This window comes from Nicotiana tomentosiformis, chromosome 5, assembly GCF_000390325.3.
Source record: "Nicotiana tomentosiformis chromosome 5, ASM39032v3, whole genome shotgun sequence".
In the NCBI taxonomy this organism is placed as follows: Eukaryota; Viridiplantae; Streptophyta; class Magnoliopsida; order Solanales; family Solanaceae; genus Nicotiana; species Nicotiana tomentosiformis.
In genome coordinates, this window is record NC_090816.1 from 133,474,135 (window position 1) to 133,485,686 (window position 11,552).

General features: G+C 32.3%; 1 protein-coding gene across 2 annotated transcripts; it reads left to right on the forward strand.

Moving 5' to 3' along the window:
• The first annotated feature begins 2,501 nt into the window (after window positions 1-2,501).
• LOC104121330 (glutamine synthetase) lies at window positions 2,502-6,928 on the forward strand. 2 transcript variants are annotated; one of them, XM_009633297.3, is made up of 12 exons: window positions 2,502-2,661; window positions 3,613-3,652; window positions 3,813-3,916; window positions 4,016-4,064; window positions 4,543-4,649; window positions 4,754-4,841; window positions 5,417-5,545; window positions 5,630-5,704; window positions 5,821-5,874; window positions 6,031-6,068; window positions 6,150-6,309; window positions 6,724-6,928. In XM_009633297.3, the coding sequence occupies exons 1-12, from the start codon at window positions 2,588-2,590 to the stop codon at window positions 6,874-6,876; spliced, it is 1,071 nt and encodes a 356-aa protein (XP_009631592.1). In that variant the 5' UTR covers window positions 2,502-2,587; the 3' UTR covers window positions 6,877-6,928. The 2 variants fall into 2 exon arrangements, with proteins under 2 accessions (XP_009631592.1, XP_009631593.1); XM_009633298.3 differs by lacking the exon at window positions 6,150-6,309 and having other exon boundaries at window positions 2,503-2,661; window positions 6,784-6,928.
• Window positions 6,929-11,552: the final 4,624 nt, after the last annotated feature.

Below are 11,552 nucleotides of genomic sequence, written 5' to 3' on the forward strand. Positions count from 1 at the left end.
ATTTCGTATTCACGTAGAGATCGATTATAGACCACACACCAAGGGTGTGATGCAAATAACTTATCCTATTGCAATCATTAGTGGTTGTCCATAACTCAAATCCGTAACCTATAGGTCACACGAAAATAATTTTACCATTGTTCTAAGGATCCCCTTTATCTGTTCAAATATTGATAAAAAGTTTCTGATGTCTATACTCGTGGGAGATATTAGAAACAAGTTCTCTACCTTCGCTAGGTAGATGTAAGGTTTATGTATACATTATCATCTCCAAACCTACTTATAAAACCTGGCTTGCTATTATTGTTATTGTTTATACTTGTGGAGATAGTAAATAATTTAACTAGCGCGAAAATTAATTGGAACGCTATGATTATTAAATACAATCCATGTTAGAAAAGTGGTCTAATCAAGTTACCTTTTCGTAAAATTTACTTTTAAGAAATATTGCCATGTGCTTTTTATGGTGTATATAAAAACAACAAAAAAACAGCTAATAAAGTGGTATTCCACATTGTTTGGTGTTCGTTTAGTAATGCATTTCTTTAACTTTTTTCATGCACATTCTTCTACTTTTCATGGTTTATTGGAGTGCTAAACTAGGTTGGTGTGTAGTAGTGATCCATTGTTTAACTCATTATTCGACAAATTACTGAGTCAAAACTCTTTATTGTCCTCAAAGTGAGGAGTATTTACGTGGTTAAATAAAATTAAAGCTATACTTTTCCTTATTTAAACTTTAAAGTATCCTTTTTGCCTTTATCTTTATTTTTCCCACTTTGAAATTTCCCACGAAAAAAGTTTACAAAGTACTTGTACTACTCCCTCCTTTTTGTTAAAGAAAGAAGCTACTATGATTTGGCAAATAAATTATTTTTAATTAGAATTACAAACATTTTAAATAATTAATTATAAAATAATGCGATTTGAGGTAATTCTTATGTAAATTTTCAATCATCTACCCAACAACAAATCAAGTAAAATCTTTCAAGTAGGGTCTTGGTAGGGTGAAGTGTACATATACCTTATATCTACCTTATAACGATAGAGAGACTGTTTTCGAAAGATATCGGTTCAAAAAAATTTTAACTAGCTATTACATGAATCTCTTTCCAGATTTTGTTTAATTCAGATTTGACAAATGCTTATTAAAGTGGAAAACACAAGGAATTCAATATTTTTATGTTTGATTTTTACCTTACCACAATTCTTTAGCTCTTAAAACGTTTATATTTAGTACTTAAGACGCACAGACTTTGATATATAATTTTTATTTTTAAAAATTCAAAAGTTTTAATATGAGAATTCAAACTAAATATTAAATACATGGACAATCAAGACCTCTGATTAAACCTGAATTACGAATCTATCTTCCTTTTTCGCGTTCTTATGAATTTTATGTAATCATACTTCAAATTCCGTCATTCTTTTACCGTACTCATTCCGATTCACTTTAAGTTATTTTTTTTTGTTCTTTTCACACATATTAAGAAAATTATTTTTTAACATGAATTAAAAATAAAATTGATCACATTAACCTAATTTTTGCACATTAAAAATATAATAAAATACTTCTAGACTCTTTATTTTAAGAGCAATTTTTTAAAAAAAATTAATTTATTTTTTATATCTGAAAAAATCAAATATTATGAATCGTTAAAAAAAAAAAAGTTAAAAAAATGACTTAAAGGAGGGACATAAAAAGACAAGTACCGCTACCTTGTGGTAAAAAGACTATCTCAACCTTCACCTAATCACAAAACAATTGTAAGATCTCAATTTGGTCAAATAAACACAGAGTTAACACAAAATAAAAAAGAAAATAATACCGGCACTTCAATTAGCCGGTAAAAGGGCAATAGAATCCTGAAATTGGATTCTGTTTTTCGTATTCATCAGTTACCTACTCTTCGGAACAACCCACTTGTCCTATTTATTTATTTTTTCAATGTCAGCTGTCTACAATAATTAAAGAATTTAAATAATATACACAATTCACGCAAATAACATTTTTATATTATTATATCACCTAAAAATAATTTATAATAAATAACCTTCTTAAAGGTAAAATCTCGATTTCAAAAATCAAATAAATTTACATGTTATAACAAATAATTAATTAAAGATAAGTGATATGATGGTGTAAAAATTCTTAATTAATAGAATTAATTACTTAAATTCATAATTAAATATGGAGCAGGAACTAGAGTTTCGAATGTGGGTTGGATCGAACCCAGTAGTTTTGGTCCAAATTCTGTATTTGTCTTTAAAAATTTATTGAATATATACAAATTATTAATTTAGAACTTAGTAACTTAGAAGAAGAAATAGAATCCCGAACTTATTAGCTTTAAATTCGGGTTCCGCTTATGATATGGAGTACTATATTACTAATTTTAATTTTTTTCCTTTTAAATCATATTTATTAAAATAGAAAAAATAGGGAATAATTAGGTACTCCTAATATTTTAATACAACCAACCCTGAAAATCGCCTATATAAACAGAGCAAACTATTCTGCCTCTACAACAAAATTATCTTCTATCTCTTTAATATATCAGAGAATTGTTAGACTTCTATTTTCATTATGTCTATGCTTTCAGATCTTATCAACCTCAATCTCTCTGATTCTACCGAGAAAATCATCGCTGAATACATATGGTTAGTTCTTCTTCTTCTTTTTTGTATTTGCATTAACAATGGGGTTGCTCTGTTTTTAAACCATACATGAAAAAGATTTATTTTTTCTGCTTTTTAAGAGTTTTTTTTGCATGTTTTATGGATCTTATGATTCTTGAAGCTATTTAAGATTGATTCCTGTGTTTATTAATAGAGGGTGTCTTGTGTTTTAGTTTTTATGTTTCTTTTTCTGGATTTTGATTTTTTATGATGTCTTGTTGTGATTTAGTGAGTAGTATTGACTATTGAGTGTAGTTTTTATTTGAACAATTAATTTAAATAGTTGTCCATCCAATCCCTTAAACTAAAAAGGAATTGTTACAATAGCTTGCCGGATTCGTTTTTTATTTTTTCTAGCCGGTATACATAAATTATATATTGCTTGCGGCTATTTGGGTTAATTCTTCAACTAAAAATAGCTTGCGGATGTATAAAATATATATAATCCATAAATAATTAGTGTCTAATCAATGTATATCGGTTAGAAAAAGTAAACACTAAATCCTGTCGGCTATTTGTGTAAAGATTTTTTTTTTCTTTAGTGAAAGGTTAAGAGTGTTTATGTTGATCAATCTGTCAATTTCATTAGATTCATTTTTTCCCTTTTGTTTTTTTTGTTTCTTTTGTTGTTTTCCTATTTAATGAGAACTTACTTACATAAAAAATGACATTTTCTGCATAAAAAAGAATAACTTTTTTCATGTTTGAATTTCCAAAGCCATTGGAATATGCACAATTTTCAAGGTTGAATTTTTTCTAAAAGATAATGGAGAAATTTTAAAGTTTTTCTTTCTTCTAGATGAATGATAAATTTTTTTGGAGAAAGATCTGATTTTTATAGTCGGTTTTATCACTTTTCCTTTTGTTAAAAAATTGTATTTTTGATGTTAATATTAATATAATTTTTTGTATGTATCCTTTGTTTGTTATCAGGATCGGTGGATCAGGCATGGACTTAAGGAGCAAGGCCAGGGTATAAATTATTTTATTGATTTAATTTAATGATATATATATATATATATATATATATATATATATATATATATATATATATATATGATTTTTTTCCTGAATTTTGGAATAGTGAATTTTGCTTATACGTTTTTTATTTATTTTAATTTCTTGATTTACAGACTCTTTCTGGTCCTGTTACTGATCCTGCAAAACTGCCCAAATGGAATTATGATGGATCTAGCACAGGGCAAGCTCCTGGAGAAGATAGTGAAGTGATCTTATAGTAAGTAACCTTTTTTTAATGTGCAAAATCTGCTAAATTTTTAATACTTTTGTAAAGTGAATTTTTTCTGACTGTCATTTAATTGATATTTTGATACAGCCCACAAGCTATCTTTAAGGATCCATTCAGAAGAGGCAACAATATCTTGGTTGGTTGCAGATACATTTATTTCATATCATTAATTCCTGTATTCAAATTTTTATATTTGACTTTTATTGGAAATTTGAAAAGAGTTAACTTTTCTATACGCTGATAGCGTAAACGAATTTTTATGGTCACCTAAATGTTAACAATTATAAGTAAATGTCCATAAAAAACAAGACTAGTAATCTAAGAAATAACATGAAGTGCATAATACACTGATTACACTATAAGGGCAGCTCGGTGCACTAAGCTCATGCTATGCGCGGGTCTTTCGGGAAAGAGCCGGACCACAAGTGTCTATTGTATGCTGTCTTACCCTGAATTCTGTTAGAGATTGTTTCCACGGCTTGAACTCGTGACCTCCTTACCAGCTACACCAATGCTCCCCTTCAATATACTGATTACACTATCCATATATATTAGCTATAAATCCTTTTTGTGAATCGTTAGTTTGTTTCATTTTAATTTTTTTTGTACTGAAGGTCATGTGTGATGCCTATACTCCTGCTGGTGAGCCTATCCCGACAAACAAGAGGCATGCTGCTGCCAAGATCTTCAGCAACCCTGATGTTGTTGCCGAGGAACCCTGGTATTGACATATTCTATTTAGCTTTTAAATTACTGATTTTTTCTTTGTATCGATATCGTTTTGAAGATTTCCTGATTGTTTGGAAACAATTGTGTATTAATTAGGTATGGTATTGAGCAAGAATACACCTTGTTGCAAAGGGATATTAACTGGCCTCTTGGCTGGCCTATTGGAGGCTTCCCTGGACCCCAGGTAGATTATTAATACTCTTCATTTTGCTGCAATTTTCTTCTCTTTCTTGTGTTTTTTAGACATTGTTCTTTTGTATTTTGGCTTATCTGTATCTTTGTCATAGATCATTATCTTAGACTACTGGCATAACAGAAGAAACTAAAAGTGGAAAAATTATTGCAACATAATAGTTTCCTTAACGTTAGGCCTATTTTTCTTCTTGGAGTGGCTTCCTTCCCTCTTTTCAAAAGAAGTTTGTATCTCTGCTGTTATGTTTGGAAAAAGAGAATAGAAAAAATTTGAGAAGCCTGATTTAATGAAATGAAAATAAGTTACCTTGCATCAGTTTCCGATAACTTTGGTTGAATTGCAAAGATTCGTTAAACTTCTATGACTACAAACCAACTTCATTTGACTTAATCTAGAGAATTTATTTTTCTCTTGTGGATTGGTCCAATGTCTGTGGTCCAAATACTTTTTTTTTTTTGGGTGAGTGTTGCATTTACTTAACCATTTACCGTTTCATCTAGGGACAGTACTAATGCGGAGTTAGCTAACTTAGCTGTCTATCTAACTGTATTTATTGTTGCTTCTAGGGACCATACTACTGTGGAACCGGAGCTGATAAGGCCTTTGGACGTGATATTGTGGACTCCCATTACAAGGCTTGTCTTTATGCTGGAATTAACATCAGCGGTATCAATGGAGAAGTCATGCCCGGACAGGTATAGAGGCGTTCTTGTTTGCTCATCTAGCCACAATTGAATGATTAAATAATATTTAATGTGTTCTTGTCTAATCTTATGCAGTGGGAATTCCAAGTCGGACCTTCTGTTGGAATCTCAGCCGGTGATGAAGTGTGGGTAGCTCGTTACATTCTTGAGGTATTGTCAGCTTTTAACTGATGAATTTATCGACCATTTGGTCCGTTTTAATCCAATTCTCTTGCTATTTTGTTGAGCTTGAATGCAAATTACTTATTGACTTGGTGGTTTAACAGAGGATTACGGAGATTGCTGGAGTGGTTGTGTCATTTGACCCCAAGCCTATTCCGGTGAGCTTTCTATTATGTATCTTACAAGTTCTTTTATTTGATTGTCGAAATATGGATACAATCTGGTCTCTGCCTACTGGATTAGTTATGTTTCTATGAACTGATATCGTTTGGAATAAGGTGTGTATTAATGATGTAAATTTCCTTTATTGTCAGGGCGATTGGAACGGTGCAGGTGCTCACACAAACTACAGGTAGAGGCATAACATTTAATTCAATCGACTTTTATCTTTATATCTGTTCCTATGAGTTAAAACTTTCGAATTTGTTTCCAGCACCAAGTTGATGAGGGAAGATGGAGGCTACGAAGTCATTTTGAAGGCTATTGAGAAGCTTGGCCTGAAGCACAAAGAGCACATTGCTGCATATGGCGAAGGCAATGAGCGTCGTCTCACTGGAAAGCACGAAACAGCCAACATCGACACCTTCAAATGGGTATATAAACAGTTTTATCTTTCTCATCATCATTTCTTTATTTGACTATTTTTTTCTTTGGTAGTGGAGGTTCAACTATAAATATGGTTAGGAAGTTGAGATCGACTTTGGACTTTCTCTGCTGTTTAAACATTTCGAATAGGTCTTTGTTGCTAAGAAATTTTTTTTAATCTCCAAGTCCAATTAAGAAGGGGAGTTTTGGCGTAACTGGTAAAGTCTTCCATGTGACCAGGAGGTCACGGGTTCGAGCCGTAAAAACAGCCTCTTGCATTAAGGCTGCGTACAATGGACCCTTGTGGTCCGAAAGCTTAGTGTATCTGGCTGCCCCCTCCAAGTCCAATTAAACACTGTTATATAAAATGAAACTCATAACATCTTATCGTGTTATAACACAACTTCATTTGACATGTGCAGGGGGTTGCAAACCGCGGTGCATCTGTCCGTGTAGGACGGGACACAGAGAAGGCGGGCAAGGGATACTTTGAGGACAGAAGGCCAGCTTCAAATATGGATCCATACGTCGTTACTGCCATGATCGCGGACACCACCATCATCTGGAAACCTTGAAGCTTTTTAGTATGAATTGCTTGTTTCTGGTTGCACAATTTGGGATAGAAAAGGATTGATTTATGAAACAGCCCTTTCGCTTCGTCTGTGTCTTTAGTTAGGGTAGTCTGGTCTTGTTATTTTTCTTTTATTCCAGTTGAAGTTGTATTTTCATACAGCAAGGCTGATTTCATTGCCTATGATTTGGCAATTGTGTTACAAACAAAACAATGTTATTCTTATTAATAACAAAATATGAAAGGGTTGGTTCTGTTGCTTAGTTAGTAGTTACTGCTATATTATTCTAGTTACTGCTATATTATTCCTTCTTTATTTACCCTTATTTCGTCAACAACGCTATTTCACTTGTTCAACTAGTAAAAGATGAGGGTTGATATGTGTTAACGATAAACATGTTCGTATTTTACATTAAAGGGTACATCATTGTTTTGGTTCAAGTATAACTAAAGCGTTTGGACATAAGAATTGTAAAATTCCGAAAAAAAAAGTGAATTTTTTTAAAGTGAAAATGGTATTTGAAAATTAAAGTTGTGTATGGATATGAATATAATTTTGGGTTATTTTTGAAATTTTGTGACTGATTTGAGTGAAAATTTTGAAAAACAGACTTTTGAAGTTTTTCAAATTCGAAAATTTCGAAAGTGAAAATTGAAATTTTATAAACAAACACCGATTTCGGAAAAAGTGAAAAATTTTCGAAAAAAATAATTTTTTTTTTATGTCCATACGGGCTTATTAATGTCATTAGTTTGAAGTAGCGTTGAAGTTGAAACATTAAATGTTTTTTTCTTTATTGGGGCTTGTTGGAGTAAAAATTGAACATATAACTAGTTGTGGTTGTCATATACTCCGGTCTACTTTAAGTAATTTTTAGCTCTTTTAATATATATTAAGAAATTAATCTTTTAGCGTTAATTAACAATAAAATTGACTATATTAGCATTAATTTATTCATTGAAAATATATAACAAATTAGTTCCAAATATTGTGGACAAAAAAAGAGAAGTCAAAAAATTATTTAAAGTGGACCGGAGGGAATAACAATGTAAAATCTTGTAGGACCTGAGCTTATAGGTAGAGTGTGATGAATTTTTTCTTATTAGTCCTTTGAAGGTATATAACTATGTATTAAGGAAAAAAACAAGAAAGAAAAGAGCATTTTTTTCTTTTTTTGCCTCTTGCATCTTGTATCCATTCTCATGGTTTAAATCCGACTAGAGCTCCCTACATATTTAGAGTTCAAATATGAGATCTCTAATCAAGGAATCATTATCAGATTCCAAATCCGAAAACTTTGATTAAGATTTTACAAACATTTATTATTCCTTTACAGTAAGAGTGGCATGTGGGCCGGTTAGAACCGGGACCGGCCCAGGACCGCAAGTTCAAATGGACGGTGGACCTAAACGGTCCTAATCGGATAGGACCGGGACCGTAGGGAGGCGGGTTGGGTTGTGGGTTGGTCCTATAGGGGAGGCCCGCGAGACCGGGACCGTTTGGGACCGGGACCGGGTGAGAAGTGGGCCGGTTCAAGCGGTCCTAAACGGGCCTATCCGGGCTCAACGGATAATTTAAAAAAAAAATTGACCGTTTGGCCATTTAAAAACTAGCCGTTTGGTCTGTCAAAATAGCCATTTAACCCCTCAAACTTTGTTTTAACCCCAAACTTTTTATAATTACACTTTTTTCTTATTTTCAACTATAAATACCCCCTCATTCTTTTATTTTTCTCACAAAATCATCAATCTCTCTCAATCTCTCTCTAATATTATTCTATAATTGCTTACTTAATTGTTACATTTTGTGCAAAATTGTGAAGTTAGTGAATTGAAGTCTTTAAGTCTTCAACGATAATTAATTTTCAACAAGTTGTTCGTTAATTCGGTAAACTCGTTCCAACTCTTAAGTTTTAATATTATAGTTTTGTTTGTTTTATTTACTTTGCTTGATTAATTAAGATGGTTTATTCCTTAAAAAAAATATTTAGTAAAAATAAGAAAAAATCCAAGAGTGGTGAATCTAGTAGCCAATCTGTTCTTCCTCCACTTCCCCCGGCTCCCCGACCCAAACCTGTTACCCGTCCTACACCTCCTATTCTTGATAGCGATAATAGTTTATTACAATTTACCGATAGTCAATTTTGCCATAATATTGCACCCGATGAACAATTAAACCATGAATATATGAATGCTCTTTATGGTAATCCAACTATTGATGAAAATGATGATGAAGAAATAGATTTTGATGAAACGCAACCGGATGACGATACACCCACTAGTCCTGCTCCTGAAGTTAACCCAACTAATAATAATCCAAATGATGCCCCGTCTGACCCTCCTATTACTACCCCTAATTTTTCTAGACAACCTTCTAAACGGGTAGAAACATCTCTTGTTTGGCCCTTTTTTTACTCAATTAAGAGAAAAAAATAGGGCTAAGTGTAAAACTTGTGGCAAAGAGTTAGTTTTTAAATATGTTGGAAGTCGGGGGATGAGAAGTTTGACTAGACACATATTGCTACATCCTCAAGATAAAGTTATATATTTTCATATGAAAGCTTAGGCCGAGGGGACAAGTGCACCTGGTCAGGCTGACCTTAGTACCGGGTCAAATTAATTTCAATCGGAAATTAACACTGTTACCGGTGGTATTTTATATTATGATCCAAAAAAAGATCGGGAAGAATTGACAAAAATGGTTACTGTTATATGCTTACCCTATAGTTTTCCTTCTAACCCTCACTTTGTGCATTATATTAGAAAAGTTTATAATCTTACTTATAAAGGTTTTCCTCGCACAACCGTAAAGAGCGATATTTATAAATATAAGCATGAATATGAACAATATTTGCGCTATTTATTTACTCATATAAATTATCGTGTTGCTATTACAACTGATATTGGTAGAAGTGGTAATGACTGTGATTACCTTACTGTTACCAGTCATTGGGTTGATGATGATTGGATAATGCAAAAGCGCATTATTGCTTATAGAATAATTAATTCACGTCACACAGAGCAGTTTATTTCTAGCACGATTACGGATATTTGTAGATATTTTTGCATTAATGATAAAATAATGTCAATTTCAATGGATAATACTACTAGTAACACAAATGATGTAGCCTTGCTTACCACTACACTAAATTCTGCATTTAGTAACATTTTTCATGTTAGATGTATTTGTCATATTTACCATTTAATTGTGGGTGATGGTATGCGAATTTTAAATGTTGAAATTGAAAAGGTTAAAATGGCTCTTAATTGACTTTTTTATTCAAATCGTAGAAGTAGACTATAGAATATTTTAAAAGATGCGATGAATTTGGCCTAAGAGAAAGAAAGGTTCCTAAACCTTGTCCGACTAGATGGAATTACATGTATGAAAGTTTAGTTGTTGCATATGAATATAGAAACCCCATAAACTCAACGTTTAATGCTCATGTAAGTGATGATGATGAGCACCTTACAAATGCGGATTGGGCTAATATTAAAATACTTGTAGATTTTTTAGAAAAATTTCATATTGCTATAAATGAATTTTCTGGGCAATATTATCCTACTATTTCTAACTGTTTAGTTTATATTGCAGAACTTACAAATTTATTTGATCATTTTTCAGAGGTTGGAGAAATTTATCAACTTGCTATTGATTCTATGAGAAAAAAGTTTAAAAAATATTTTTTCCCTATTCCCCCATATTTACGGTGTTGCTGCATTATTAAATCCTACTATGAAATTAAGAGGTCCTCAATTTTGGTATGTAACTGTTTATAATGGTTTAGCACTTGAAGACGAGGAGTTGTCTAAACTTCCGGACGCAATAGCCTCAATTAAAATAAATGCTCAAACAATTTATAATGCTTATCAAGTTGTATTAGATCATGCTAGACCAAATGTTCCAACTCCTTCTTCTTCTAGTTCTCAATCATCTAAAAGAACTGCGGGAGTAAGAGCATTTAGTGCTTGGGCACGGTTCAGGGGTTCTCAAGATTCTAGTACTAGTGATTTTTCACAACTAAATGAGCTTGAAGTTTATTTGTCACAGGGAATTGAGGAAGTGAATCCCGACGGCTCCTTTAATATTTTAGAATGGTGGAAGGATAAAGAAAAACACTTTCCGATTCTTTCAAGGATGGCCCGAGATATTTTAACTATTCAAGCTTCAACAGTGGCATCAGAGAGCGCTTTCAGTCAATCAAGACTTCAACTCGGTGATTATAGAGCATCTATGAGGGACAACTTGGAAAAATTAGTACTTTTCAGAGATTGGATCCGTTCAGAAAGAAGAAATTTTGGACTTGCTAAATCACAATCATAGGTAGACGAAACTTACGAAGAAATGCTAGCTGAACTTGCGGAGGATGATGCTTCGCCTAGAAGCGGTGATGACCAAACTTCTTTTCCGCCATCACTAACGAAAATTCCTCCGGACCTTGAAGGATTTATGAAATTTGTAAGAGATACCATATAAATTAATATGTAACTTGTATTTTGGCACATCTTGATTAGTTTCTTTTTCTCCTCAATGGTGGTATTAACACCTTATTGTGCTCATTCCATGTGGGGGAGGAAGACTAAGAAAGATATTGCTATGATTTTTTAATGCTATAATAAAATTATAACGCATTGCTTTGAATATCTTTTTAAAATATTTTTGTCTTTTTATATATCTTA